At 59.5% G+C, this 27,713-nt stretch overlaps 19 protein-coding genes across 19 annotated transcripts; 10 read left to right on the top strand and 9 right to left on the bottom strand.

The window, feature by feature from the left end:
- Positions 1-15: 15 nt before the first annotated feature.
- Positions 16-2,205, top strand: MRET_4277 (sphingomyelin phosphodiesterase; the record flags this gene model as incomplete). The annotated part of the gene is made up of 1 exon (XM_027630904.1): positions 16-2,205. The coding sequence occupies one exon, from the start codon at positions 16-18 to the stop codon at positions 2,203-2,205; it is 2,190 nt and encodes a 729-aa protein (XP_027486501.1).
- Positions 2,206-2,414: 209 nt separating this feature from the next.
- On the top strand, positions 2,415-4,319 carry MRET_4276 (uncharacterized protein; the record flags this gene model as incomplete). The annotated part of the gene is made up of 1 exon (XM_027630903.1): positions 2,415-4,319. The coding sequence occupies one exon, from the start codon at positions 2,415-2,417 to the stop codon at positions 4,317-4,319; it is 1,905 nt and encodes a 634-aa protein (XP_027486660.1).
- Positions 4,320-4,955: 636 nt separating this feature from the next.
- MRET_4275 (AT rich DNA binding protein) lies at positions 4,956-5,591 on the top strand (the record flags this gene model as incomplete). Its single annotated transcript, XM_027630902.1, has 1 exon — positions 4,956-5,591. The coding sequence occupies one exon, from the start codon at positions 4,956-4,958 to the stop codon at positions 5,589-5,591; it is 636 nt and encodes a 211-aa protein (XP_027486548.1).
- Positions 5,592-5,705: 114 nt separating this feature from the next.
- On the top strand, positions 5,706-7,856 carry MRET_4274 (serine/threonine-protein kinase; the record flags this gene model as incomplete). Its single annotated transcript, XM_027630901.1, has 1 exon — positions 5,706-7,856. The coding sequence occupies one exon, from the start codon at positions 5,706-5,708 to the stop codon at positions 7,854-7,856; it is 2,151 nt and encodes a 716-aa protein (XP_027486661.1).
- Positions 7,857-8,057: 201 nt separating this feature from the next.
- Positions 8,058-10,301, top strand: MRET_4273 (Ras GTPase-activating-like protein IQGAP2/3; the record flags this gene model as incomplete). The annotated part of the gene is made up of 1 exon (XM_027630900.1): positions 8,058-10,301. The coding sequence occupies one exon, from the start codon at positions 8,058-8,060 to the stop codon at positions 10,299-10,301; it is 2,244 nt and encodes a 747-aa protein (XP_027486662.1).
- Positions 10,302-10,430: 129 nt separating this feature from the next.
- MRET_4272 (large subunit ribosomal protein L13e) lies at positions 10,431-11,060 on the bottom strand (the record flags this gene model as incomplete). The annotated part of the gene is made up of 1 exon (XM_027630899.1): positions 10,431-11,060. One exon carries the CDS (start codon positions 11,058-11,060, stop codon positions 10,431-10,433), a length of 630 nt encoding a protein of 209 aa, XP_027486508.1.
- Positions 11,061-11,305: 245 nt separating this feature from the next.
- Positions 11,306-12,004, top strand: MRET_4271 (mitochondrial inner membrane protease ATP23; the record flags this gene model as incomplete). Its single annotated transcript, XM_027630898.1, has 1 exon — positions 11,306-12,004. One exon carries the CDS (start codon positions 11,306-11,308, stop codon positions 12,002-12,004), a length of 699 nt encoding a protein of 232 aa, XP_027486698.1.
- Positions 12,005-12,006: 2 nt separating this feature from the next.
- Positions 12,007-12,999, bottom strand: MRET_4270 (protein transport protein SEC9; the record flags this gene model as incomplete). Its single annotated transcript, XM_027630897.1, has 1 exon — positions 12,007-12,999. One exon carries the CDS (start codon positions 12,997-12,999, stop codon positions 12,007-12,009), a length of 993 nt encoding a protein of 330 aa, XP_027486549.1.
- Positions 13,000-13,051: 52 nt separating this feature from the next.
- On the top strand, positions 13,052-13,497 carry MRET_4269 (uncharacterized protein; the record flags this gene model as incomplete). Its single annotated transcript, XM_027630896.1, has 2 exons — positions 13,052-13,166; positions 13,193-13,497. 2 exons carry the CDS (start codon positions 13,052-13,054, stop codon positions 13,495-13,497), a joined length of 420 nt encoding a protein of 139 aa, XP_027486692.1.
- On the bottom strand, positions 13,494-16,232 carry MRET_4268 (DNA mismatch repair protein MSH2; the record flags this gene model as incomplete). Its single annotated transcript, XM_027630895.1, has 1 exon — positions 13,494-16,232. The coding sequence occupies one exon, from the start codon at positions 16,230-16,232 to the stop codon at positions 13,494-13,496; it is 2,739 nt and encodes a 912-aa protein (XP_027486693.1).
- Positions 16,233-16,295: 63 nt separating this feature from the next.
- Positions 16,296-17,216, bottom strand: MRET_4267 (chromatin modification-related protein; the record flags this gene model as incomplete). The annotated part of the gene is made up of 1 exon (XM_027630894.1): positions 16,296-17,216. The coding sequence occupies one exon, from the start codon at positions 17,214-17,216 to the stop codon at positions 16,296-16,298; it is 921 nt and encodes a 306-aa protein (XP_027486622.1).
- Positions 17,217-17,248: 32 nt separating this feature from the next.
- On the top strand, positions 17,249-18,028 carry MRET_4266 (TP53 regulating kinase and related kinases; the record flags this gene model as incomplete). Its single annotated transcript, XM_027630893.1, has 1 exon — positions 17,249-18,028. The coding sequence occupies one exon, from the start codon at positions 17,249-17,251 to the stop codon at positions 18,026-18,028; it is 780 nt and encodes a 259-aa protein (XP_027486623.1).
- On the bottom strand, positions 18,025-19,359 carry MRET_4265 (uncharacterized protein; the record flags this gene model as incomplete). Its single annotated transcript, XM_027630892.1, has 1 exon — positions 18,025-19,359. One exon carries the CDS (start codon positions 19,357-19,359, stop codon positions 18,025-18,027), a length of 1,335 nt encoding a protein of 444 aa, XP_027486621.1.
- Positions 19,360-19,392: 33 nt separating this feature from the next.
- MRET_4264 (cell division control protein 7) lies at positions 19,393-20,814 on the bottom strand (the record flags this gene model as incomplete). The annotated part of the gene is made up of 1 exon (XM_027630891.1): positions 19,393-20,814. One exon carries the CDS (start codon positions 20,812-20,814, stop codon positions 19,393-19,395), a length of 1,422 nt encoding a protein of 473 aa, XP_027486682.1.
- Positions 20,815-20,868: 54 nt separating this feature from the next.
- Positions 20,869-22,014, bottom strand: MRET_4263 (TPR repeat protein; the record flags this gene model as incomplete). The annotated part of the gene is made up of 1 exon (XM_027630890.1): positions 20,869-22,014. The coding sequence occupies one exon, from the start codon at positions 22,012-22,014 to the stop codon at positions 20,869-20,871; it is 1,146 nt and encodes a 381-aa protein (XP_027486624.1).
- Positions 22,015-22,078: 64 nt separating this feature from the next.
- MRET_4262 (protein involved in negative regulation of iron regulon transcription) lies at positions 22,079-23,995 on the top strand (the record flags this gene model as incomplete). The annotated part of the gene is made up of 1 exon (XM_027630889.1): positions 22,079-23,995. One exon carries the CDS (start codon positions 22,079-22,081, stop codon positions 23,993-23,995), a length of 1,917 nt encoding a protein of 638 aa, XP_027486690.1.
- MRET_4261 (transcription initiation factor TFIIF subunit alpha) lies at positions 23,934-25,925 on the bottom strand (the record flags this gene model as incomplete). The annotated part of the gene is made up of 1 exon (XM_027630888.1): positions 23,934-25,925. The coding sequence occupies one exon, from the start codon at positions 25,923-25,925 to the stop codon at positions 23,934-23,936; it is 1,992 nt and encodes a 663-aa protein (XP_027486595.1).
- Positions 25,924-26,484, top strand: MRET_4260 (Vps51/Vps67 family protein; the record flags this gene model as incomplete). Its single annotated transcript, XM_027630887.1, has 1 exon — positions 25,924-26,484. The coding sequence occupies one exon, from the start codon at positions 25,924-25,926 to the stop codon at positions 26,482-26,484; it is 561 nt and encodes a 186-aa protein (XP_027486687.1).
- Positions 26,485-26,489: 5 nt separating this feature from the next.
- Positions 26,490-27,671, bottom strand: MRET_4259 (chitin biosynthesis protein CHS5; the record flags this gene model as incomplete). Its single annotated transcript, XM_027630886.1, has 1 exon — positions 26,490-27,671. One exon carries the CDS (start codon positions 27,669-27,671, stop codon positions 26,490-26,492), a length of 1,182 nt encoding a protein of 393 aa, XP_027486656.1.
- Between the last annotated feature and the right edge of the window lie 42 nt (positions 27,672-27,713).

The following is a 27,713-nucleotide window of genomic DNA, read 5'->3' as shown; positions in this document are numbered from 1 at the left end:
GACACACGTCTCTTGATGCACCTGTTGGTGGGCTGTGGGGCCGCGCTGGTGGCGTCGGTGGCCGCCACCGCTGCCTCGACCTCGACGTTCTCGTGGTCGCTTCATGGCCAAGGATCGCCGGTGTACACCGCGCCCAAGGCGTTCCCTACCTCTGAGTTTCGCAGCATGTACTTTACGCCCAAGGCACAAGAGGCCATACCGCGTCCCGTGGTCACCGACGTGGACGGCCAGGCCTTCCCCGACTCGCTGAATGATCCGGACCGCATGCCCACGACGACGCCCAGTGCGTCGGGTGTGCTCCCTGCGGCGTCGAGCTCGTCGTCCGCGTCGAAGGACGAGGTGCGCTCCCAGGTGGCTTCAACGATCCGTGACCAGAGCCAGTCCAAGTGCGACCGGTGCAAGCAAGCCTTGCGCTTGGGCCAGTCCCTGGCGCGTGCCCACCCCGAGGTGGTGCCGGGCGTGCTGATCGACCTGTGCAAGGAGTTCCAGTACAAGCAGTTTGGTCGTAACCCCGACGTGAACAAGACCTGTGAGCTGTCGTACACCGCTGGCGGCCAGGGCGGTGTGTTTACGCAGCTGCTGTCGTTTGCCGACCTGTCCGACTCGAGCTCCGATGCCGACATGATTTGTGCGCAGCTGTTTTATCGGTACTGCCCGCTGCCCCCGTTCCAGACGCTGTCCGACTCGTTTCTGGATGCGTGGTTCCACGGCCAGCGCGACGAGCCTGCCCATGTGACGTGCCGATCGAAGCGCGTAGGCAAGCCGCAAGACAAGGACTTGCGTGTCCTTTGGACGTCGGATATCCACCTCGACGCCCGCTATGCGGTCGGCTCCGAGGCGCGGTGCACGTACAAGTACTGCTGCCACAGCAACTCGTTCAACACGACCACATACAACGTCACGGGCTACCAGACGCATGTGCCTGCACAGAATGTGTCGCTGCCCGCCCCGTACTGGGGCTATGAGGGATGCGATGCGCCGTGGTCGTTGGTCGCGTCGGCGTTCCAAGCGATCGAGAAGCTCGGCCCCTACGACCTCGCCCTGTACACGGGCGACCTTGTGGCGCATGGCCAGACGTGGGAAGAGTCGCCGGACATGGTGCACTACTCCGAGTCGGCGCTGTTTGATATCATGCATCGCCACCTCCAGAACACGACCGTCGTGGCGGCCATCGGCAACCACGACTCGTATCCGACGGAGAATGCGGCGCCTCGCAAGCTGCCGAACGGTCGCAGCAGCCAATTCAGCTGGGACTGGGACTATGTATCCAAGCTGTGGCACCAGGAGGGCTGGGTCGATGAGTGCCAGGCCCAACAAGTGCGCACTCACTACGGTGGCTACTCGATCACGCCGCGCCGCGGGCTGCGTGTCATTACGTTCAACACCGACTTTTGGTACCGCAGCAACGTGTTCAACTACATCCACTCGTCGCATCCCGACTACAGTGGCGTGCTGCGCTGGGTGACGGACGAGCTCCAGGCCGCCGAAGACGCGCATGAGCGAGTATGGATCGTCGGCCACGTTCTCCCTGGCTGGGACGGCTACAGCTCGATGGACCTGCCTACGAACCTGTTCTACCAGATCGTGACGCGATTCCGCAGCACCATTGCCCACATGTTCTTTGCGCACTCGCACGAAGACACGTTCAGTGTATACTACCACAACACGAACGGCAATGCCAGCAGCGTCTCCCAGCACACGCAGGACGCCGTCGGCATCGCGCTGCACTCGCCCGCTATTACGCCGCTCACGAACATGAACCCGGGCATCCGCGTGCTGCATGTGGATCCCGTGACGTACGATATCATGGACTACGACCAGTACTACACGCCGCTGCAGAATGTGCAGAACGCCACCGAGACGCACACCGGCCTCGCGTGGCACCACCTGTACAGCGCGCGCGATGCGTACGGCGACTTTCGTGCGTCGCAGGCCCAGGGCACCTATGCGGCACCGGTGCAGCTCGACCACGGCCTGTGGCCCCAGCATGCACCGCTGAATGCGTCGTTCTGGGCCGCCATCACCGACGAGATTCTCGCGCGCCCATCGCTGGCGGGCCAGTTCCAAACGTTCCAGGGCCGCAACAGTCCTCTGAGCCCGCCGTGCTACAACGTGGCCTGTGCACGTGCCAAGGCCTGCTTCATGCGCGCTGGCTCCTTTGCCTTGGGCAAGTCGTGCGGCTCAGCGTATTCCACCGTCCAATAGCGTGTCTACGAATCATGTGGTCGTGTCCCATCTGTTCCGCACGACATCGTAAGCCCAGGGTCCTTCTCGGCCCGGGCGCATCGCGCCGCGCGACTTGGTCGCCGAGTGGGCCGGTGGGGGCGTTATTGGCCTGCGCCCTTTCGGCCCCCGTCGCCTCGGTGACATTACGTCATACATGCGGCACCCCCACGAAGTAGCCTCACGACCACATGGAGGCCCTACATCGGTTTTTCACGATTGGGCTGGCTACACGGCTCGAGCCGCTGCCGGCTCTGAGCTACGATGTCGTGCCTGTGCAAGAAGGTGATGGCCCTATCGACGAGAGCTCTCATCTGGGGCATGGCCAGTGGCTCAAGCCCCGGATGACCCCGTTTGCGCCCCTGACGTTCGAGCGCGCCAAGCAGTGTGCGATGGAGCCATGGTTCCGGACATGCGTCGAAGCGTGGACACGCGTATTTCGTCTCCTGGACGCCGTCGACCATGACCCGCACTTTAGCCGCCTGCGCCACTTTTTCGATACTAGGCGGCCGGCGGAGGTGGACAACGCGGCCGATGGGAGCGAAGAGGCGTCTCGGCCGCTCGAACGCAAGGTCTCTACGCACAGCGGATCTCACGCGCCGATTCGATGGCACTGGGCGCGCCGAGCGAATGAAGCGTCCACCGATGCGCAGACGGCCCCTGCCGCGTCCTCCTACGACCAATGCGACTTGTTCATGGAGGGTCACGAGTACGGACAGGTCCGCTTCCCCGTGCGAGTCGATCTAGACCGCATTCATCTCGCGCACGCGCGCTCTTCATCGCGTTCCGAGGTCTCCGACTCGCCCGAGGACGACCCGTCCGCACGCAGCGATGCATCACAACGCTCCTTCGTGCAGCGCGTGTTGGATCGGCAATGGAGACGCGGTAGTCAGGCCTCATCGAACGCAGCCGCACGTCCCGACAGCATCGGCGAGCCGTGCGCCATGGACGACTCCGATGACGAAGAGGGCCTCGAGTCTCCGCGTCACAACGGCGACGAGTTGCTGCCTCTTCTGCGCGTGGCTGTACACTACAGTGCCGGCAGCGCCTGGCGCTACGGTGATCAGGACCCGTTGCCTGTGATTCTCATGCAGGCATGGGCCGATGCCGTCGGCTGGGAAGGCATCATGCATCTGTGCTACGGCCAGCACAGCGCCAGTCAGACAGAGCATGTGTACTCGGCCCTGGGGCGCGCTGCCGACATATCCTTGCATCAGCGGGAGAAGCATGATGCCGTGCTCTCCTGGCTGGACAAGATGCAGCACGGTGACCAGGAACCGAAGCCCCAGGCGCCGTGGGACACGACGTCCAAAGCGCCAGTGGCTTCGGTCGGCCAGCGATCCGCGCCGGGCCACACGCGCACATGGGACGACTGGCAGCGGCTCTTTTCCAGTCTGTCTTCGTGGGTCTCTGAATACGAAACGGCCCGCGTTCGTGCGTGCTTGGCGCACGAGTACGGCAAAGAGCCGGCCTACTCGACCCGACCGAACGACGTCCACGCGAACATCCCACCCAGCGTAGCGCAGGACATGCTGCAAGGTGCTCATGGCTTTTGGCGCCTGGATGGCATCCCTGATGCCCTCAGGCAGCCGGACACACAGCAGGAGCACATGGACTACCGGTGGGCTCGTTCCAGACTCGAAAGTGGGCAGATCGGCACACCCCTGGTGCTGGCGACCGCGGCCGTCCAGTTCTGTCTCAAGCAGCTGTCCTCGGCGTCGTGGGTCTATCGCAGCGCATGGGAGCTCGATTACCTCGATGGGTGCATCTTGCAGTCCAGCATCATGCGGGAGCGTTTCCCACCGCCCGGCGAGTCGCCCGCTCCGTCCCTCGATCCAGCGAATGCCACACGCGACCGGCACGTACCCTGTCCGTACCCCAGCACGTCCGGCGCATGGGATCCCGTCGAGTGGCGCTCCTGGCTCGGCACGCTCCAAGACGGCCAGGTGATCGTGCCCGCCGTGTCATGGCAGGGCTGGTGGACACTGCTGGCTGTGCTCAACGGCGCGGACCGCTCCGGACGTGAATTTGACTTGCAAGTGCGGGCTCCCGGAGATCCCGTCCACCCGGAGGAATTTGGTTCTATTTATTTGTAGGCGGGACGTCGGTTTGATTCAAGAGCGACAGGTACAAGGTCCATGCAATTCCACACGTGGCCGAAAAAGGCACACGGAAGCGGAGCGGCATAATACTGAAATTCAACATTTGCAGGGCGGGCCAAATCTTCCAGTTGGCCAGCAGGGCCGGCACATAGACATCGCGGAACTTGTCCTCCAGCGCAGACAGACTCCGTCGTCCTTCCATCACGCCCATAGATCCTACAAACAACGCCAAACCAAACGGCGCGAAAGCCAGCTGGTCGACTAGGACGCGGCGCATGAGGCCGCCCCATAGCATCTTGCCAGAGGGCGACTTGATCCGGAACGAATGCTCAATAAAGTGGTTCCACTCAGCGAGCAACGGTGCCATGGCCGTGCCAAACGCGAGGAAAACGGCCCGAGCGCGCCACGTCCCACTCAGACACGATCGGCTTGCCCTCAGACCGGCGATCAAAGCTCTGTGCCAGCCCATCGGCTATCAACGTGAGCGCGCCATTGGTCACAGCCAGCGTGGCCCAGGGGCGCGTTTCAAACAAGCGCTGGTACATGGCGCACCAAAACAAGCTCACGTGGGGCATGTTTGGTCGTGCAGGCCACCGGCAGGACCCACCTCCACCCCGTGGGACGCCGCGCATGCCACGGCACTGGCTGCTCAAGGCGGAGCCGGAGAGCCGCCTCGTCAAGGGCGTGGATGTGGCATTCAGTGTAGACCTCTTTGAAAAAGTGCACACATCGCCTTGGGAAGGCGTGCGGAACTACCAGGCCCGCAACTTTTTGCGCGACGACATGAAGGTGGGGGACGCCGTGCTATTTTACCACAGCAACTGTGCCCTGCCAGGCATTGTCGCCCTCGCTCATGTATGCAAAGAGGGCTATCCAGATTCCACAGCATGGGACGCGCATCATCCATATTACGATGCCAAGTCCCACCCCGATGCGCCACGTTGGTACATGGTGGACGTGGCGTTTGAGCGGCGGCTCACACACCCCGTGCCATTGGCTCTTTTACAGCACATGACTCGTGCGCTGACCGAGTCACAACGCCAGGACGTGTCGTACCTGACGCAGGAGCACCTCGAAGCATTATCCCACATGGCCCTCCTGCATCGCTCCCGCCTCAGTGTCCAGCCCGTGGATCCTATGGCCTACGAGGCAATTCTACTCCTAGGCGATCGCGGCGGCTTTGAGCATTGGCCCGGCAAGTGGGCACCGACCGCACCGCCGCCCCCCAAGCGCCGGCGGCGCGCGCTGACAGCGGGGGCGCCGTAGATCTCCACGTGCCGTCATGCTGACAAAGCAGGTCCGCCGGCCCCTCTCGCCGATAGTGACGCATAGACGCAGTAGGAGCGCCGTTTCCTTCCAGGCCGGTCGGACCGAGGTAGCATGCCATTAGAGCACTTTGGCAGGGGCTCTTGGCCCTCGTACCAAAAACGGCCGCTCAGTGACATAAACACTGGCGCAGCCATGAGCCGCGCCTCGCCCGACGAGCCCGACGGGGCCATGGCACGTATGCAGCTCCGTGACGGTGATCAAGACCACGACGAAGGCGTGTTGTCCAAGCTCACGGGCGTCAGTCGCTCGGTGAGCTGGGGTCGTGGCACATCCAATCGCATGGCAGCGCAGAATCGTCCTCATCATGAGCGATCACATCGGGCGGCCGCCTCGCTGTCCATGTCATCGTCCGACGCACTGGCCGAGAGTCCCGCCGACTCATCGAGTCCTTTGTCGTCTGCGGCGCTTTCACTTCGATCTTTATCCAATGATACTTATCGCCCCTATGAAATGTCTGCTATGTCCACATCCCCTCAACCCGCGCAAAAGGACTGGCAGTCACAGGCTCCCAGCGTCCCTGTGGTGCGTGTCGAATCGAATGCTGCGCCCAGCACGTCATACCCCCAGCAAGATTCACCGCCTGTACTGGAAGCTCCTTCTCCACGTCATGCACTCGGCCTTGGCCCTCCCGACAGAGACGACCAGCCTGTGCGTCGACACATGGGCTCCTTTTACCTGCGCAAACAGTCGTCGAATCCTGACCTCTCGCATTCGCTGCAATCCCTAAGCTCTGCTGGCGAGGAAGATATCAACGATCCGCAGTCTGGCTATGTGCAATTCTTTTCACGCTTTTACCCTGATCACCGGCCATTCGGCTCACGCAGCGGCGATACGTCGCCGTTGTTAAGTCCGCCACCAATGCGCATGCGGTACGAGCTAGGCGATACCCGACGCAGCTTCAATGCAGGGCGTCCCAACTATGCGATGCAGCCATTTCGGATCTCGGCACACAAGGCACTGCCACGCCCACCGCGCTCGCCGATGATGTCGGCGGTGTCTGTGAGTCATAATGACGACGACGTCAGTGAGATACACGGCTTAACGACGCGTGCATCCACGCCCATATCATACCCCTCCGCCCCGCACGGCCCGGAGCCACCGCCTGATACGCATGCTCCGACCCAGCGCTTGGCCACGCTCTCGACCCCCGAAGTCCACACCATCGATGCTTACGATATCGGCGATTGCATGGGCAGCGGGGCTTATGGCTTTGTTCGACGAGCACGATGTCGTGAGAATGGTGACGAGGTTGTGATCAAGTACATCATCAAGAGCTCCATTTTTGCTGATTCATGGCGTCGGCATCGGGTCTACGGCACCATTCCCGGCGAAATTTTCGTGTTGCTGCAGCTACAGCACACGGCGTACACACCGCCGGCCACACCGCCGCCTTACCTAACAAACAAAGAGCACTGGCAGCATGTACGTGACGAGATTCTGGCCATGCAGCGACAGGGACGCGTAACAGGCCACCCAGGTATTTGCAAGCTCCTCGACTTTTTCGAGGACGAAGAATTTTACTACATGATCATGCCGCGCTTCGGTAACGGACAAGACTTGTTTAATTATGTGGAATCCTCACCGTATGGTCTCGAGCCACAGCAGGTGCGCAATTTCCTTGGCCAAGTGGCCGATGTTATTGCGTTTATGCATGCGAACGGCGTTGTGCACCGCGATATAAAAGACGAGAATGTCATTCTTGACTCTTACGGGATGGTGCAGCTGATTGACTTTGGCGGCGCAGCGCGCGTACGTCCAGATGCGATGTTTGATACGTTCAGTGGCACCATGGACTACGCTGCCGTCGAGATTCTGCGTGGCGAAAAGTACACCGGGCCACCGCAAGATGTATGGGCGTTTGGTGTGCTAGGCTATGTGTTAGTATGTGGCGAATGCCCCTTTGCCGATGTGGATGAGGCCAGCACCGGGCTCTCGCCAGGCTCTCGTGCGCTCCTTGTGCTCCAGCACTTTTGCCACGAACAAAGTCACGATGCGTCAAGTGATGACGATATACCCTCGTCCGACGGTGGCGGTGATTTGTCGCAGCTGTGTGATTTGATCTGTCAATGTCTGCAGCCAGATCCGTTTGCCAGGCCCCCTGCTCATGAGATTCTACGACACGCCTTCCTATTCGGAGCCCATGGTTGGAGTGGCCTGCGTGGCTGGCAAGCCGAATCTCGGCCTCGTTTCGATAGCTCATAGTCATGCCTATGTTTCATGCACATGAACTGCTGCTGGGCGTATACATGCATATGCGGAGTAATTTACACCAATCACATAGCACGGTGGAACGTGGGGGCCATCGTGGCGAGGAGCTTATCCGAGGTAGCCTACGAGAGCCTGACACAAAGACGCAATGTCTCGAGGCATGCACCCGGCGAGCCCGCTTGCCTTTGGTGCCACATGCCACTTATCCACTCAGAGACGGCGATGCCACCATACTTTGAGCCGTCGATCGAGTGGTCGAGAGGCATCGATCCTCGTCATGAATCTATGTTGAAAGGGGTACAAGAGGAGCTCGAAGACCTCAAACTCGAAATCACGTCGCAATCAAAACGAAACTTTGTGCTGGAAAAAGATGTTCGGTACCTTGACAGCCGCATCGCTCTCTTAATTGCCAATCGTATGACTCCACGCGACATCGAGTCGCCGGACGAGGAGCACCTAGGCATTCGCCGCGTCATTCTCGAACAAAAACAGCTCCAGCTGTACTCCAACTTGTTTTATCTGCTAATGACGGAACCGCGGCATATTGCCACTCTGTGCTCATTGGTATCTGCAGAGGAGCTCGATATGTTTCTCCAGACCGTCATGTTCACGATGTATGCCAACCAGTACGAGGACTTTGAGGAACATCTTCTCCTGACCGTATTCCAGTCCGTATTGTCCACCCAGTGTAAAGCCGCGACAGAATTTAGCTCACTATTGCGAGCGAACACACCCATATCGCGCATGATGTCCATGTATACTCGCCGCGGGCCCGGCCAAACGTACCTGAAACGTGTCCTGACCAAGCACATGGACACGGTCACGTCCATGTCCGCAGAAAACTTGGAAATCGATCCCTTCCTAGTTCATGACGAGCTTGTGCGCGCAAAGGAGGCTTCCGCTGATGACGACCCTCAACAGCACCGCCAGGTGCAGAACTGCATCCAGACACGCATGCATAAACTACTCAAGCTGGCTGAAGTCATCATGGACGATATATTACGCTCGATCCACCTGATCCCTTACGGCATTCGGTGGATTTGCAAGCAGATCCGCAACTTGACTCGACGAAAAGATCCCAACGTATCAGAAGATGCCCTCTCTTCCCTGATCGGATCCTTTTTCTTCTTGCGGTACGTGAATGTAGCGATCGTTTCGCCGCAGATGTACCTGCTCAGCAACGAATCATTGTCTAAGAACAATCGGCGTACTCTGGTCTTGCTAGCCAAGGTCTTTCAGCACCTCGTGAACAACCCTGCACATGAAAAGGGCTCATTTGTACATGATCTCAAGCCATTTATGGCTGTCTATCGCCCGCGACTCGTGGCATTTCTGCAGTCGCTTTGCCATGTCGGAGACTTTTACGACACGCTCGAACTGTACCGCTATGTCGATTTGTCCAAGCAGGACAAGACGCTCCACGTTTCGGTCAATGAATTGTATTTTATGCATACGCTCGTGAAAAAACACGCCCACATTCTGGCGCCCGATCGCCATGTCCACTTAGGTCAAGTGATTCTCGAGCTGGGCGAAGCGCCAGCACAGGTCGAGCGCCCAGACAATTACACGATGGAACTGACTCTGTTTAGTCGATGGGAAAAGCCTATCCAGGACCTCACGTCCACGCTCATGATGGAGAACAACATGACGCCGAGCGATATATTGTACATTGAAACCAAGTCGCTCTTCGTCCAAATTTTGCAGCTTTTGCCAAACACAGGTCCCGTGTCAAGTCTCTCTAATGTGGCTGCTGAGGCCACCAAGTCGGGGATCAAACGCCTGGAACATCTCGGGCGTCGGGCATCCTACATGTTGCGCGAATTGGAAGAGCTGCGCGTCGTGGACGAGTCAGCTTTGAAGACACTCATGCTGGACGAGGTCATCGCCGAGCTTGTTTCACTCGGTAATGTACATATGCAAGACAAGCTCAAGGAGGACAAGGAAAGCCTTCTATCTGTCCTGGAGGCACTCAAGCAGCACCATACGTACCTGCAAGGCCAGTTTGATACGTATCAGGCATACCTGCAAAATGTGCGGCTCTCATCGAGCGTAGTCCAATCAAGCGATATGAATGGCGTCATTGGTGTGTTGTCCTCGCCAGATCGAGAGCTAAAAGGCGACAAACCGCCGCACACGCTGCATCGGTTTACCTACGATCAGTGGGAGCGGGACAAGATCATCCGCGCCTCGATGATTCCATCGAACCGACTCTCTGACATCACATTCCATGTGCACTCACCAAGCCCTGGCTCGTTTATGATCTCACTCTTTTGCCAGGGGCGCCCAGAAGCGTTTTTGGAAATTGACCTGAAGCTCGATGACTTGCTCGAAAAACTGCAAGATCACCAAGCGACAGTGAAGGTCGAGTACCTCGAGCTTGACACTCTGCGCCTATACCTCCTGCTCGACCGCTTGTACGGTCTTTCCCAACGACACTAACACACATATGCTATATCAAAGCAGGGCAAGCAAAATGAATTGCGGTATGGAATGCCCAAAAGCATTTTTGGGGGTAATCTCCTGTGTACATGATCCGACCAGATAGCAACATGAGCCATACAATCACGTTTACTTCTTGGCGTTGGCAGCTTCCTCCTCGCGCTTGGCCTGGCGGGCCTGGCGGGCACCCTCGTGGCGGTGGATAGCGCGGGCCATGCGGAGCGTGCGGAAAGCGTTCGACTCCTTCTCCTCGGCAGTGATGGCGCGGGGAGCCTCGGGCGTGGTGCCAGCGGGGATAGGGAAAGCCTCGATCGTCGTGCGCGTCGTAGCCACCGACGAAAGGTCGGGCATCTTCTGCTTGTTCTGCTTCGTGGGGCGGGGCACCACAATCAGGCGCTCCTTGTAAGCCTTGAGACGGTCAGCATTGAGCTTGAGGCCCTCCTCGCTCCTGTTCTTGCGGCGGTGGTCCACAGGGATGCCGATCGAAAGGGCCTCGACCTTGCGGATACCAGCGGCCTTGAGCTCCTCAATCGTGAAGCCACGGCCCTGACGCAGCTTGGTGTTGTACTTCAGGGTCTGGCCACGGACGGCAGGGCGCAGAGGCTGCAGAGGGCGCATGCCCAGAGCAGCAGCCTTGGCGGCACGAGCATTACGACGGCTCTTCTTGCGGCCGGCCTGGTCGAACCACACACGCACCCGGCGCTGCCAGTCCTTGTGGAAGTGGTTGTTATGCAGCAGGTTGTTGTGGCGGAAACCCATTCTGAGAGTGTTAGTACACGTTCCATGAAGTCGCGCGCTCGCACGACGACGTGCGCAGCGTCATCTGTCTGCTTACCTTGCTAGGACTCACGTCGGTGGAAGGTAGCCCAAGGTGGCCATCTCCCGGAGAGGAAAACGCTTCGTGCGTCCATAGAATCACGTGGATTTCGTTAGTTATTCACGTGATTCGAACCTGAGCATGTCCGTGCGACCAAGGCCACACACCTCCACTTGTGCCCTACACCATGGCAGCCCAAGATGCTTGGGTGGCTCGATGGACGGCGTGGTGCGAGCGGATCGTGGCCCCCTCGTTGATTGAAAAGTCGGGGCCCATTCCATCTGAGTCGAAAGAAGATATCAAGGCACGCGAGCGTGTCGAGCAGTGGAAAGACGATCTACTGCGCACGAGTCCGATGGTGCGCTTTATGGTGAAACACCTGGCTTTGATCCAGTGTGATCCGCTGACGCCTCGGGGCGAGCACGCGAGCAAGGATGCACCACCCAAGCTGCTCATTGCATCGTGTCCACCGGACATTGCGGGCGGCTTCTCCCCGTCTCCACCGGGGCGGCCCCCGTCAGAGGCTGGTATCCTGCTGTGTGCCAATCGCCTCTTTAGCAAAGCGCATCTGGAAGATACGTTATCGCACGAGATGATTCACTGGTGGGACCACTGTCGCTTCCATGTCGACTGGAATAATTTGCGGCACCACGCATGCAGTGAAATTCGTGCTGCCTCGCTGTCGGGCGACTGTCGCTGGACGCGCGAGATCAATCGCCGGCACTATGGCTTCGCTAAGCAGCATCAAGCATGTGCACGACGGCGTGCTATTCTTTCTGTGCGCTCCAATCCCGTGTGCAAGGATGATGCGACGGCTGAGCGAGTTGTTGACGATGTATGGGACAGCTGTTTCCACGATACCCGACCCTTTGATGAAATCTATTAACATTATTTGAGATTTTCGAGACGCTTGGTGCCAGCGTAAATCCGCGTGTCCAGAGCCGTAGTTTTGTCGCTCACGCGATGCAGACGTCTGTTTTGCTCGTCGACCTCCTGACCCATGGCACGTCCAAGGACATTCATGCGCGCACTCAGAGCTGCGATTTCGTCGAGGTTGCCGTCGATCTCATCTTCCATCTCATCGTCGCTCGCCGTTGCCTCGAATTGGTATCGCCTGCGCTGCTCCTGGGGATCGACGAGTTCACCTGCAGGACCGCCGCCAAACTTACTACGCATCTTGCTAAACATGCCGGTATTGGATACGCTTTCTTCGACGCGGCGCTGGGATGAGAGCATTTCGGCACGTGTCAACTCGCGCTCCTGGCGCTCATCGATATGGCGCTGCACAGCGCGGTACTCTTCGGCGTCGCGCTTCGCCTTCTTGTTGCGCGTAAACTTAGGACGGAAGATGGATTGGTTGAGCTGAGCAATCAAACGAGCATTGTCTTCGGCACGTGAGGCATGAGCCTTCGCCACGTCGAGACTGCGCTCTGTATCTCCGATCGTGTCGCTCTGCTCACCCAGCCTGACCATGGTGTTGGTGGCCGTTTCCTCTGCCTCGCGCGCGAGACGCACCGCATTCCGTGAGCTGCTCAGACTCTCTTGCTTCGTACTCCGTAGCTGGTACTTGATGTCCTGAATCGCCTCTTCATCAGGGTCAAACTCAGAGCCTGCTCCCTGTGTCGTGTATGGATCGCGGTACACCGATGTCGGCGGCGGAAGACGCGATACGGGCGGGGCCGAACCCGAGCCATACTCGGCGAGCAGCTCGGCGTCGGATGGCTGAGGAGTTTCCGCGCTCGCGCTGCCGTATGGATCACGCGGCCGGCCAGCAGCGCCCTTCGCTGACACATACGGATCCAGCTCACTGCTATGGCTCGGCGCCGCCGGCGGCTGCTCTACCGGCGGGATCTTTGGCTTCCGTCGAAACAAGGGCTTCATGACGGCGGAAAAACAAGCCGTGCCGCCTCTTGGTGGAGGTATCCGAGCTTCCATGGGCCAACAAGGATCCAAACCGGCACGGACGCTCGGCGCGCGTGTGTCGACAGGCCCTCTGAAGGCGCCCAGCACAGCCGCGCCTGCTGCTTCTCGTTTCCAGAAAGATGAATGTACGTACGATGTACTTACGTATAAGCGATCCTCAGCGATGCGCGTGATCCTCAGTTTATGCGGAATCTGAGTGCACTGGGTCCCGTGGCGCCACAGCAGCCTGTGGATGCGCCTACTCGCGAGGGTCCTATGATGGGCATTCTACATGCGCGAGTACGCAATGAGCGCGAAGAGGAAGAGGGGACAGCGCCGGGTCTTACGGCGGGAGAGCTCGTGCGCCTTTTGACCGAATACCGCGAGGATCCCGCCAAGCTGGATACGCTCGCGACGGAGTACGACGTGGACCGCGACAAGCTGCGCCGTCTCGTCCAGTTTGTAAGTGTACCCTAGCTCAGGTGCTCGAGGAGGTGCCTCACCCATGTATTGGACCGCAGACGCTCGTCAAACTCGTTCATGCAAGACTGTAGTGCCTCCTGCTCCGTGCAGGGTCGTTTAGGGTCACGGACGCGATCTCTGTATGCGGACACGAATTCGTCGACGAGAGCGGCGCCCTCGTCGGCACCGCCCACGGGCTGTGCGTGTCCTTCGAGCTCGTCGGCCTTGCGCTTGGCGAGACGAATCACACTGGGGGGAAAGTCGGCGAGTTCGGCGATTTGGATACCATAGCTCTGGTCGCTCGTGCCTGGTTCCACTTTGTACAGCAGCGTAATGTCTTGATCATCGACGTGTGCAACGACGTGTAGGTTCTGGACGCCACGCTGCTGTTGTGCCAAGGTCGTAAGCTCATGGAAGTGCGTCGCAAAGACGCACTTACAGCGAATCTGCGTCACAATATACTCGGAAATGGCCCAGGCGAGTCCAAAGCCATCGTACGTCGACGTGCCGCGACCGAGCTCATCAATGAGCACGAGCGATTGGGGGGTTGCACTCTTGAGGATCGTGGCCGTCTCGAGCATTTCAGCCATGAATGTGCTGATGCCTCGTAATTGACTATCACTCGCACCGACACGAGCAAGAATACAGTCCGATACCGGGACCTGGGCGCCTTCCGCTGCTGGCACATAGCAGCCCATCTGTGCCATGAGCGTGATGAGCCCGATCTGGCGCAAATACGTCGACTTTCCGCCCATGTTCGGACCAGTGATCACGACTAGGTCCGAGATGCCTGGCTCCATGCGCACGTCGTTGGGAATAAAATGCATCTCGTCCTGCGCCTCGAGGCACGGGTGCCGTGATTCACACAGTATGAGTGCGCCGCCCTCTGTCACGTTCGGCCGCGTGTATGGCACAGGCGCATGACTCGATACGAACGCGAGACTCACCACCACATCGAGGTGAGCGATCACGATATTGAGCTGTTCGAGCGGCGGCGCATACGACGCGGCAATGTCAATTACATCACGCACGAGCCGACTTTGTGTGCGAGCATATTCGTCAGACAGCGACCGGAAGTCAGAGTTGAGTTCACGCAGCGTCGGCGTTGTAAAGTAGAGGCCACCCTTGACGGTGCCCAGGTCGAGGTAGCCAGTACGGTTTTTGATCACGCCTGCCTCGGTACGTGTCACACGGAAACAGTAGCCATAGGATGAGTGGTTCTCGAGGTGCAGCTTCTTTTCCGTGTCAAGTCGCAGATCATGGCCTGCCTTGGTATGCTGCTCGTCGAGCTGATCACGGATGGTATCGAGCTTGGCGCGGATCGTGCGGAGCGTATCATCAAAGTCGGGCTTGATCACATAGTTGTGGTACGCTAGTTCATTCAAGTCTAGCGTCATTTCAACCATCTCAACAAGCTTGGACAGATGGTGCTGCAGCTCGTCAAGCGGGGCCACAAACGTGCTGTGAAAGAGGACGCGGTCAGCCTCCGATGGCATAGAAATCGCAGCAAGTTCCGCACGTAGGCCAGGCACCTTGCCGACGGCCTGGTAGCATCGCACGACATCCTCGAGTGTTGCCACGCCACGCTGGAATCGTTTGCTAATACGCAGCATATCTGGCATCCATTTTAGAAAGTGCTCTTGCAGGCGCTGCCGCGCATCCGCCTCATCAAGGAACGTTTGCAAGAGTGCTTGTCTGTTTTGGATCGCGTGCACATGCACGAGTGGCTGCTTGATCCACTGGCTCAGCATACGGACGCCCTGCGCTGTCTTGCAGCGGTTCAGCAGACCAAACAGGCTGGCGTTCTTGTTCGCAACAGACCCGCTTTCATCGGGAAAGAGGTTGAGAGCCCGTAGCGCGGCATGATCAAGACGCAAGTACTCGGACAGGTCGTGCGTTTTCAACGTATAGCGCCCAAAATTCGACTCGTCACTCAAAAGGCCGAGGTACGATAAGAGTGCCGCTGCACTCGACATGGCGACCTTTTTGCTGCATTCGGGTGCGAGTGCTGCACGCTGCGATGCAGGTAGGAGGCGCTGCATGTCTTCTTCGATCGACTTGGACGTAAATGTGCCGCGCTTGACTTGGGTAATCACACAACCGCAGCGCTCCATCAAGGCGCGGAGCTTGGAGAGGTGATAGTCAGCGTCGTCTGCAGGTACGAGGCACTCTTTAACGCCCAGCTGGATAATGAGCGATTCTGAGTTAGAAAAGAGGTCGTTCTCGGTGTATTCAGCCACGCCTATGTGTCGATTGGTCGCGTCCGCAAAGGCTGCGCCGATGACCGAGATACCATCCTCCATCTTGACGCGTAAAGCCATGACAATGGGACTTGACACGACATCTGACTGCAGGAAAAGCAAGTCTTCGACTTCCTGCAGGTTGCCTGGGGACGCCTGCCGAGCCACGGCCCATGTTTGGCGGTCGCCGGTCGGTGCCCAAATCTCAATGCGGAGCTGCCGAGCGGTGAGGGCATCGCGCAGAAACGCCTTGGCGGATGCCATATTCAGCGTGCAGGAGGCGAGAGGCGACGCCTTGCTGCCCAGTTGCCGCACCACGCTCTGGGTCTTGAACACGATATCAGCTACACGCACAGCATCGTCGCCGTACACCGCGTAAAAGTCTTGTCGATCAAAGAGGCGCACAGTGCCTGGCACGGCAGGCGGAAGACGCCGGAAATACGACACGAATCCTTCGTCGCGCTTTGCGTCCGGCCGCGCATCTTCGGTCGGATACATGCAGCCAGACATGAGGCAACGATGGAACGACGCGCGTCGCGTGGTATGAGTCTATCCTAGTAGGTATATAACATGTTAAGACGCGCGCGGCGGAGGACGATGTGGAGCATGGGGCGGAATTTGTTGGCCGGGGCCTTTCCAATGGGGTGGCGCGCAGAATTGGCAGTACCAGGTGCCTTTCGGCGGCTGATCCAAACCGACGCACCCAATGTGGAACCACTCGCGGGGGCAGTCGTCGTTATCGCAAGCGACCATATCGCCGTAGGAAAAACGGTCGCAGTAACAGTAGCGTGGCTCACTGGGATCCGCCTCGATCGTGTCGAGGGGCACGAGAGCGTGCGTTGGGGGCGTCGAGGGCTCAGGCGCCTGCTTTTGCATGTGCTCCTGCAAGTAGGCAAGACACACGAGCGGGTCGAGCGACACGAGGCCGCTCCAAAATGTAAGTAGCTGTCCTGCGGGGGAAAATCGATCTGTCTCTTTGGGCACAGGCGTTTGGAGCGTATCGTCGTGGCCTTCAAGCTCGTGACGTAAGCCCGCGTAGAGGCTGCGCTCGTTCTTGAGCAGATCGTTATCGAGGCGCCGAATCTGCCGATCGACCGTGTCGTAGGCCGATAAGGCCAGTGCAAGCTTTTCCTCGGCCAGCGAGATAGACTGCTGCGACGTGTCACGGAGGCGCATGAGATGAGCGTAGCGCTGGGCCTCGTCACTCGACTCGGCGCGTGCGCAGCTATATGCCTTCCAGACACTGTCCATATCTGTCTTCGCCGTCTCGCTGCGCTGATCAAGCTCCCTAAGGAGATGAAAGGTGCGCTGCAACTCTAGAGGCAATTGCTCCACGATATCTGCATACTCTTCGGCCCAGCGCTCAGCACGCCCACCAATTTCGGCCTGAAACACTTCGCGCTCCCTGTCCGATACGTGGATGGGCGCATCGTCGTCTTTTTTGTGGCGCCGAGAGGGCGTGACGCGTCCCGCACCCGATTTTCGACGCGGCATACCAAGCGGTGGAGTCGTTTTTTCTTTCCCTCATGGACGACGGTGCATGGCTGGCGCTTGTGCAAGGGCCTCATGCGCACCTCATCAAGCAGGGTGCAGAGGCCAAGGTGTACTGTGTGGATCTATGGACGCGTGCACCGCAGCTAGCGCTGCCGAATCGGGCGACGAGTGCGTGTGCACCGCATACGGAGCGAGTGCTCATCAAGCATCGCTTCTTCAAGCGGTACCGCCATCCAGCGCTCTCGAACAGTGTGACGGCATCACGCACCGTCTCAGAGGCGCGCGCGCTCGTGCGATGTGCGAGGCACGGCGTGCATGTCCCGCGCCTCGTATGTGTGGACGAGACGCGGGGCATCCTCGGCATGGAGTGGATCGAGGGGCCCAGTATCCGGCAGTGGCTGGGCGGTCTGCCTGAAGATGGCGAGGAGGCATCACACGCAGCTGCGCCCAGCGAAGATAAGCAGAACAGTGCCATGGAGAAGATTGGCGAGCAGCTCGCGCAGATGCACTGTGCCGACGTAATTCACGGCGACTTGACAACGAGCAATATGATGCTGCGCGGCGCCGACATTGTGCTGATTGATTTTGGCCTCGCGTGCGTCTCGAGCTTTTGGGAGGACAAGGCGGTCGACTTGTACGTGCTTGAGCGTGCGTTTGCCTCGACGCATCCATCGTCCGAGCACCTCTTTCACCGCGTCCTCGAGGCGTATGCGGCGCGCACCCACCGAACATCGCCGACGGCATGGCCAGCCATCCATGCGCGTCTACAAGAAGTGCGTATGCGCGGCCGCAAGCGGAGCATGGTCGGCTAGCTACGGCGAGCTACGATGTACGTGCTAAACGACCGAGTGGAAAACACCTTTTCGCCCGGCTCGACCGTATGGAACATGCGTCGCTGCGCTTCTTCGCGCTCGGTACGCAAAAACATCGCAGCGACCTCGTCACTGATGTCCGAGTCCGTGTCGCTGTGGTCGTGCTTGTCGACATCATTGCGTGGCAGGACAAGAAGACGCACCGACGCAAAGCCGACCTCTTCCATCGCCTCCGTCAGCTCCTTGAGCGACCAGATGCGAAAGTCGTACGAAAACACATCCCGCAGCCATGATCGGTCGCGGAAGCGGAAGCTCAGACTCATGCGGAACCGATTCGTCGCATAATCAATCGGGCCATCTTCCCGCCAGTACTCAAAGCCGCCGTGAGCTTGGCCGGTGCGCACGAGCTTCAGCTTGCCTCGCGGCCACTCGGCGCGCGTGCCGCGCTCCTCGTCGGTCGGCGCGGGACGCACGACCAGATCGTCGTCGTCGTCGTCGTCGCGCACTGTCGGCAAGACATACTGCGTTCCATGCGTGCGTCGAAAGCCCGGCTCGTCCCAGAACCGTGTCCATAGTGCCTCTTGGTCCTCGTACACCTCGCCCGTAGGTGGGCCCCCAAACATGTCGGTAATAAAGACGCCCGTCTTGGGCCGCAGACTATGCAGTACGCCCGTCAGATACCGCTTGAGCGTAGCTCGATCGTGAAAGTACGCCATCGCATAGTTCAGCGAGGCGACCATATCCGGCGCCTCGAGCGGCGGCTCGCCGACGGGCGGCGACATCGGCAGCTCTAGCACGTCGCTATGCAGCAGTGTAATGCGCGGCTCAGGCGCTTCGTGGGCAGGCGACCGCTTAGCAAGCCGGCGATCGAGGCGAGTCGTTGCCTGGCCTTCATGCACGTCCCAGGTGGTTTCGCCACGCGCGTCCTTAGGCTCCATGGACGCAGGCATCAGCTCAACGGTATGCGGCGCGTTGGCGAACGAGGGACTCTGCAAGAGACGCGCACGTCGACCACCGAGGATGTTTTGGGTATCTCGCAGAGCCTCTAGATCAATATCCACGGCTTGTGACCTGTTTTGGGGACGCAGTGTGAGCCATGTCTTGGCGATAATAGCCGTCGAGCTAAAGTCCTCTCGAAGCACGAGGGCATCGATACGGTCGGAATGCGGTGCCTGCGCATTTGTATACAGCCCATCGAGGTTCATACACTCGACCATGGGCTCTTGCACCGCCTCTTCATAGCAGCGCAGGACATCCGCCGTCGCCGCGATCGGCGGGGCCGACGTCGCTGTCACGCCTTCAAAGCCTTGATGCCGAGCTTCGTGGGTCATGAAAAAGGGGCGTTTTTCCTGTGGAGGTGTTGGCTACAGGGTATCTGGGACCACGTCTTGGAAAAAGGCGTGCCGCAAAAGACGCGACGCTGTCCATCGGCGCGTGCAGTCAAGATAGAGACATACGCCGACAAGGTGTACGACGTACTGCACCTGCTGTCGATATTCAGCTGGATCTGCGCAGTGATCTGGCGGCTCGAATAATTCAGGACGGATGTGTTGGATCAGCTCAGGGATGCGGCGTCCTGCATGGTCCACGGTCGGCAGGTTGCACGAAAACGTGCGGTTATGCAGCATCGCACACTGCTCCATACGGCGTCGGCCAAAGATGGTCGCAAGCTCGAGCAGTGCCTCGGTATCGTCGCTCGCGTTAAAGAGCGGAAAGCGCTTGAGCAGAAAGGACAGTAGCACAATGCCCGCCGACCAGATATCTATCGCGGGCGTCTGGTCAGGGCACTTGAGTAGCACTTCGGGGGCACGAAAGCCGCGCGTACCTGCCCGATTCGCGCGGACACTTGGCCGCGGATCATGGCGCAGGTAGCCGACGCGGTCGGGCGGTCCCATCGAAGCGCCCGCCGCTGATCGTGCAACATACGACTTGTCGTCTGACCGCGCCAGGGCTCCGCCTGGCTGCAAATGCGCGCTCTGCGTCGCATGGTTGATACACTGCTCGCCATGAGGATGCTCAGGCGTCGGGAGGGTATGATGGCACTTGCCGTGCCAGTCGGACGCGTCGAGCCGTTCTGCCAACCCAAAGTCACAGAGGGTGCCGTATCCAGTGCGGGGATCGTACAAGAAGTTGGCTGGCTTGATGTCGCGGTGCACGATGCCCTGCTTGTGCATAGCCTCTAGGGCGGAAAAGAGACAGTAAAAGTAGCACGGCAGATCTGAGAGTGGCATAACGCGGTAATACTCACGAAACTCGGCGTGTCGGGTGTATGGCATCACGGCAATGACCTGGTCTGCTGACCGGAACGCCGTGACGAGATACGAAATGAATGGCGCGCCGCGCAGGGACTCCATAATTTCGAGCTCATTCAGAATACGCGCAGTACTGGACGTCACGTAGATGCGCTTCAGCGCCACATATACCGTCGGATGACGCGCTGGACGCGGGGCAATATGTGGCGTGTTGGTTTTGAACCATTCGGCGTTCGCAAACATGGCATGGTGCACGTCAATGGCTTTGTACACGGACGAGAACGTGCCTTCACCCAGCTTGTCGACGATGTGGTACGCATCGAGGCCATGGACCGAGTCGTTCAGCTGGCTGATTTCCTCCTCCAGTCGCTCGATGCTTTCCTCGTCACGTCCCGCATACGGGTCGCCACTCTCGCTGTGGTCGGTACTTGCCTCAAAGTACATCTGCATCGAGTTGTTCGTCGCTTCTGCTGCACTCGGCGCCACCTCCGAGTCTCCTGCCGTCCATGGCGACGCGGCGGCCAGCGACGCCATAGTCCAACCCACACTGCCCTGGGCATGACGCGTCCTTGTCTATGTATCACGTGACTACGAGGCCTTGTTCGCGGTGATCCATTGGCGTTCGGCGTCCGACCCCTTGGGCAGGACGTACAGGTCGATGATGCCATCGCGCAGCACAATGCCGTCGCGATCGTCGTTCGAAGGCGTCGCGCCCTGATCCAGTAGTTCGCGCAGACTTAGCTTGTGGCCGACGCGCAGTAGGCGCCCCTTGCGCGTTTTGGCAATGACCGAAAGACGATTCGCCACATATTCGCCTTGCGGGTCCCACGGCAAGGAGCCGCGTGCCTCGAGTGGAAACATGACCTCGAGGTGCATGCCGATCGGCGTGTCTTCGTGGTACTCGGAAATCAGGTCAGACGTGTTGTGCTGAGGGTACAACAGCATCACGGGGAATATGACCGGCGTGCGGATCGGATCAGGTGCCTTCCATGCTTGCTTGGCACCCACGAGCGGGATATCAGGTGATGCATAGGATGGGAGAGATTCGGGGTCGAAGTGGGCAGGCGTTGGGTTGTCCGGTGGATCACTGCTCTTGGTCAGCCAGAGCCCACGAGCGACAAAGGCGACCTGCAAAGCTTCCTCCGTGCGTGTTGCGCGGCGCTTTCGCTCGGTTCGCTCCGCCTCGAGACGCTCAAGACGCGCGGCGTGCTCGTCGACGCGGCCCTGGAGACGTATGAGCTCGGTATTGTCGGGGTCGATGCCCAGGGCGAGCTCGCAGCATCCACGTGCATCCTTCGTGCGATTCAGTGCGAGAAAGGCACGCGCAGCGCGGTACAGCGCCTTGACTGAGCGTGGGTTCATTACAATAGCGTCGCGTGCCGCATGCAGCGCAGATCCAAAATTATGAAGCTCGAGATGGCATGCAGCGCTGTTGAGATACAGCGTCTCTTTGAGCTTCGCGTCTTCCGACTCCGCCTGTATACCCTGCTGGTAGAATCCGAGCGCCTCCTTGTACCGCTTTGCGCGAAAGTACTCGTTGCCCTGATTCTTGAAATTCTCAGCGACCTCATCCGGCGGGCCATCGTACGCGAGAGTCTGCAGCGCCTCGAGCGCCGTGTTTTCCTCCGTCGGCAGATCCCGCATAAAGAGCGGCACGCTATCGAGCTCCTTCATCTTGTCCTCCAAGCTGGCATGGCGAGGTGGCTCGGCCGTAGCGACCGTCTCGGCAGACATGGTGGGAGGGTCCAGGAGTGGAGGTGCCTCTGGGAGCCGCGGCGCCCGTTTCCCTCGACAGGCCATGGGATGCGTATCGTCTCGGCCCCAGGTCGATGATGCGCTGGATGAAAAGCGCGCCCTGCTTATCGAATATGCTTCGAGAGTGACGCACACGTCTCAGGTGGATACGTCAGAGCGGCTGCATGCCTTGCGGGAGGCGATGCGGGCGTGTTGTGTTGATGCGTATGTGATCGGGACAGAAGATGCCCATGCGTCCGAATATTCGGCTGCGTGTGATCAGCGTCTGACATACATATCCGGATTTACCGGCAGCACAGCGACGGCGGTCGTGCTGGCTGATTCGGCGCATTTGTTCACCGATGGCCGGTACCATGTCCAGGCAGCGCAGCAGCTCAGTCGGGCGTGGACCTTGCACAGGGTCGGCGAGCCCCACGTAGCCTCGTGGCGTGAGTGGCTGCAAGGTCCCGATGTGCCGCGTGGCGCCTACGTCGGTATGGATGCATCGCTCGTGTCGTACAAGGACGCCGTGACACTCAAAGCCGCGCTGGCCTCTCGCGGCGTGACGCTGGTCTTTCCCGAAGCCAACCTCGTGGACGATATATGGGGTGAGGCGCGCCCTGAGCCGATGCTCGAGCCCGTGTACGAATACAAGCTGCAGTTTGCTGGCGTGCATGCGGCTGAGAAGCTCGCCAAGCTGCGCGAGTGGCTCAGGGAGCAGGGCACCTCGTCTGCCTATGTGATATCGGCCCTTGATGAGGTGGCATGGCTTTTGAACCTGCGCGGAGCTTCCATTCCTTGTCATCCCGTGTTTCCCGCGTACATGATCGTGACGCAGCACGCGGCCGCCCTGTTTCTCGACCCTCGGCTGATCCGGCCGCCCATTCAAACGTACCTCGCCAAGCTTCAGGTGAGTATCTATGACTACGACGCCGTGTGGCGGTCGCTACGAGAGGCGGAGTACGAGCGCGTGTTCGTGGATGTCCGGGCCTCGTATGCGCTTGTGCACGCGGCCGGTGAAGACCGCACGATTGTGCAAACAGCCGCGAGTCCCGTGGCCCTAGCCAAGGCACGTAAGAATGCGGTCGAGATCCTGTGCATGAAGCGCGCGTACAAACGTGATGGAGCCGCGTGGGCCAAATGGGCTGCATGGATGGAAGACGAAATGAAGCGAGGTGCGAACCTATCTGAGCGTCGCGCTGCGGATGCCCTGGAGCGGATCCGCGCCAAGGACCCACTGTATGCCGGCATGCAAGCGTACGATGCCATCAGCGCGACGGGTGCCAATGCCGCCCTGCCCCATTATGAGACGCCGCTCGAGGATGCGCCGCTGATCGACCGCGTCTCGCCGTACCTGAACGACTCTGGGCCGCAGTACTACGACGGCACGATCGATACGACACGCACGATGCACTTTGGCACACCCACGCCAGAGCAAAAGCGGGCGTATACACGTGTGTTGCAGGGCCACATTGCTTTGTCGCGCGCCAAGTTTCCGCAGGGCACAACGGGTGCGCAGCTCGATATGCTCGCGCGCCAGCCGCTGTTCCAGGACGGTCTAAATTATCTGCACGGTACGGGACACGGCATCGGTGCGTTTCTGAATGTGCATGAAGGACCACATGGATTCTCGTCGTCGTCTGGCGGGGCGTCCGTGCCAGTAGCGCTGCAACCAGGCATGATCCTGAGCAACGAGCCCGGGTACTACAAGACGGGCGCATTTGGCATACGCATTGAGTCGGCGATGCTCGTGCGGCCCGCGTCACCAGCATCCGACAGCCACGAATGGCTCGAGTTTGCGACGCTGACGCGTGTGCCGATCAGTACCAAACTTGTCGATGGGTCCTTGCTACGTCCCGACGAGGCGGCATGGCTACGGGCGTACAACGAGCAATGTCGCGACGATATTCTGCCGCTCGTTAAGGGCGACTATCGCGCGGAGAAGTGGCTGCAGCGTCAGACACTTTGGCCGATTCCTTGAGCTTGAGCTTGTTCTCCTTCTTGTCCATGTAGGCGATCCGCTTGACGGCGGCACTAAGCTGTTCCTTGAGTGACAGGTCCTGCTTGAGTCGCGCGCGGAAATGCTGGACGAGGTCGCTGGTCGTAGCCACCTGGCCCGACGAAATCAGCTGCACAATCTCGGCCTCCAGCGGCGAACGCACCGGCGACGCCGATCGTGGTGGCGAATCCACCCGCGCCTTCTTGGCGTCCGGTCGCGACGCCGTATCGTTCTTGCGCTTCACGCCGCCATCCGCCTCCGGAGACGCGGCTCGAGGAGTCGACGCTTGCTCCTTGGCCTCTCGCTCACGCCGCGCCTTTTCTTCACGCGCCTCGAGAATGGCTCGCTCGGGGTGCAAGACATCGAGGTCGTCATCATTATCGTCGGAATCGTCGTCACTCGCATATGGATTCTTGGCCTCTTCGTCGCTGTCATACGTATCGAGACCTTCACGCCGACTCAGTGCCTTCATGATGCGGCGCATCTGCCGACCGCTGCCCGTCAACATCGCATCGTCGTGACGTCCATACTGCGCCGACCCCAGCAAGTTGTCGGCACCGCTGCGCCGGTTGACGGCGATCGCATCATCCGGCTCCATCTTGATCTGGACGTCGTCGCCATCATCCAGTCGATCTGCCACCATCTCGCGCTTGAGACGCTCCTCCAGTTCGCGTGCCTCGGCATCCTCGGCATCGTCCTGTACCTCGGCTCGCTCATCGTCATCTGCAAATGTGTCTTCGTAGTCGAGCTCATCATAGGTCGTCTCATTCTTCACCACAGGCCCAAACAGGTCGTCATCATCCACCTGCGATCGCTCAGGTTCGCCGCGCACTGCCACAAGATGCGCACTGCTTTGCCAACCGAGAGACGGCTGGCCAGGCAGCGACAGCATCGGCAGGCGGCGCCCATCCCCACCGCGACTTGCACCGCCGCTGCTGCTGCCGAGACCCGCCCCTGTCTTGTATCGATCACGCAGAAGCCAGCGCTCCGTCTCGGCACTCTTTTGGTGCCGCGCGAATTCCTCCTCAACCTGCTCGCTGTTCAGCATATGCTTCTGCAGCGGCATAAATTTGTACTGCCGCCGGACCGGCACAACCTTGAAGCCACCGGCATTGCGGTCGTCAAACACAAAGAGCACATGATGCGACGCGGAATGCTCGTCGGACTCGCCCTCAAGCTGGCCGACCCACGGCGCATGCGGCGCGAGGCCCGACGTGATGCGTGGCTCTTCTATCACGCTCGGCTTCGGCTCACGACCTTCCGCACGGCGCTCCTGTTCCGCCACGTACCATGCCTCAAGCGCCCGCAGGCTATTTGGTAATGGCTCCCGCGAACTTTCCCATTCTTGCGCTGTATCAAAATCTTCGAGCACCCACGGATAAAACTCCTCATTGCGTGTGCGTCGCGCAGCACTCGTTGACTTGTGCACCTCACGCACTCGCTTGCGGAAAAGGCGATGGCGCGTGAATCCTGCCCCGTCAGCGGCCGCATCGCTGCTCTGGGGCTTATCGAGATCGAGGTAGGGGCGTATGTGCTCCAGGTCCACGTCGTGCGACGGCCACAGCAGCGGCTTACCCTCCGTCGTCATCACCGGCTTGCCCCACTTGTCTATGACCTGATCGCCCGGCTTGGCCGGCGGCATTTTGAGCCGAAGGGGCGTCTTGCGATTGAGCTTGACAGGTGGCGTAAACTGCGCCTCATTATTCGGATCGATGCGGGTATGTGAGCCAAACTTCATAAGGTGCGTCACACTGTCTGACGCACCCGACGAAAACAGCGGAATGTCGCGGTAGCCGCGCGCCACGCTGGGCTTGGTATCCTCCGCCTTGACCTCCTGCTTCATGGTCCAGAAAAAGCGTCGCTCCGTGCACCGTTTCTTACCTAAGATTCGCCGCGTCCCTTGCACCTCCATGTCGAAATCACAGTCCCTCAAGACCTACTATGGGATCGAGACGGGTGAACCACCAGCAGCGCCGGCACCGCAGCCGACACTGGATGAGTGGACAACGGACAAGCCACTACATGCTCTGCTGAAGGCATCCAACGAACTCATGGACGGCATCCGCGATTTGTACGCCGACCGACAGAGCCTCGTGTACAACCACCACCAGGAACTTGTCAATGCGAGCGAGACGGTCGGCCATATGCGCCATGGCATCGAGGCACTACGTCCGAATCGTGAAGCTCTCGAGGTGCAGCTAAAAGAGATGCAGGCGAAACGCGCCATGCCGCCTGTCTACATCGCATCCGATGCTGATGCAAGTATTCCTTGGGTACGCGACGTGGCACCTATCGCCGAACTGCCTTTGAAGCTGCGCTACATGCTGGATCAGAACCAGCTTGCCGAGGCTGTGGCACTGTTCGATACTTACAAACCTACGATACACGCCTGGGCACAGGCCGGTGTGCACGGCGCGGAGGAGCTTGGAAAAGACTGTGAATACATACTGAAAGAGGCACACAGCACATAGATACCCTATGCGAGATCAATATTTTCCATGTCGTTGTCAGGGCGCGGTGAAGGATCAGGGTCGCGAGCCTCGGACGGATTCGCTGCATCCTGGGAAGACGATGTTTCGGGAGCTTCTCCTGACACTGCCGGCTCCTGCTCCTCTTGTGTCTCCGCTTCCGATGGCGTCTCAGAGACCTTGGGCTCCGACTGCCAGACATGCACCGTATCATCTTGCAGGGGCGCCGACTTTTCCTGTGCCTCGAGTTCGTCCTTGGCTGGCACAGCCACCGGTTTCTCGGGGGCCCTGGGTTCCTCAGGTTCCCTGGACTCCTCGGGATCTTCGGGTACTGGTGGCTCAGGCTTCTGCCTTCGAGTAACAAGCTCCTGCACCTCGAGGGCATTGGGCGGCATGCCGTCCATAACGTATGGCGAAACGTTGACCATACGCTTCTTGCTTTCGCAGGCAAAGAGCCAATGAGGCTGGATAATCGGGAGTGTGAGCTGCTCAGCCTTTTCGTACAGCCTCATCTGCTCCGCGTTGGAGGGATCAGGCAGCATGGAGCACAACAAATGTGTTGTCTCCAACTGGATCTGGGTACTCCATCGCGCGCCCAGCGACTCGACAACCTGGATCGTAGCATCGTAGAGACGCTGGTCAGGAATCGTTCCGAGACACACAAATACACCGCTCATATTGTCGAGCGTATGAGTCCGGACATGCAGTTCATTCGACGTAAAGGAGCCTGCCGACGTATGCAGAATGAGCTGGATGGCATACTCGGTATCCATCTCGAGACCTGAGAGCTTGGTCGACCGTGACGTTCGTGGGTTGGGAATCTTTCCAATCTGCTGGCCATTGCGCACAACGTCCAAGGAGTGCAGATCAGCATGTGCAATGTCCAGTGCATCCCACTCAATCGCGATGGTCGTCTGCGTCACACCGCGCAGGCGGATGACGGGCGCGGTGGGTGCTTTGACACCATACGTCTGCAATATCTCGTCCTGCAGTCCAATAAAGTCCTCGCGTTTCTTTTGCTCCTGCGCCTCGTTTCGTGTGACACGCACATCGACCACGCTTCCGAGCGTCAGACCGCGGGGCAGCAGCACCGATGGAAACTCAATGAGCGATGCACGCTCACCAATGAGGATCGCAACGCCTGCATCAAGCTTGCCCACGGTGAATGTATAGCCATCATTCGAGCTCATGCCGAGCTCCTGCGCTGTTCGTGCTGCAGCCGCGGTGGTTCG

Source organism: Malassezia restricta, chromosome VIII (assembly GCF_003290485.1).
Source record: "Malassezia restricta chromosome VIII, complete sequence".
Classification (NCBI taxonomy): Eukaryota; Fungi; Basidiomycota; class Malasseziomycetes; order Malasseziales; family Malasseziaceae; genus Malassezia; species Malassezia restricta.
This window is presented reverse-complemented; position numbering and strand designations above follow the sequence as displayed.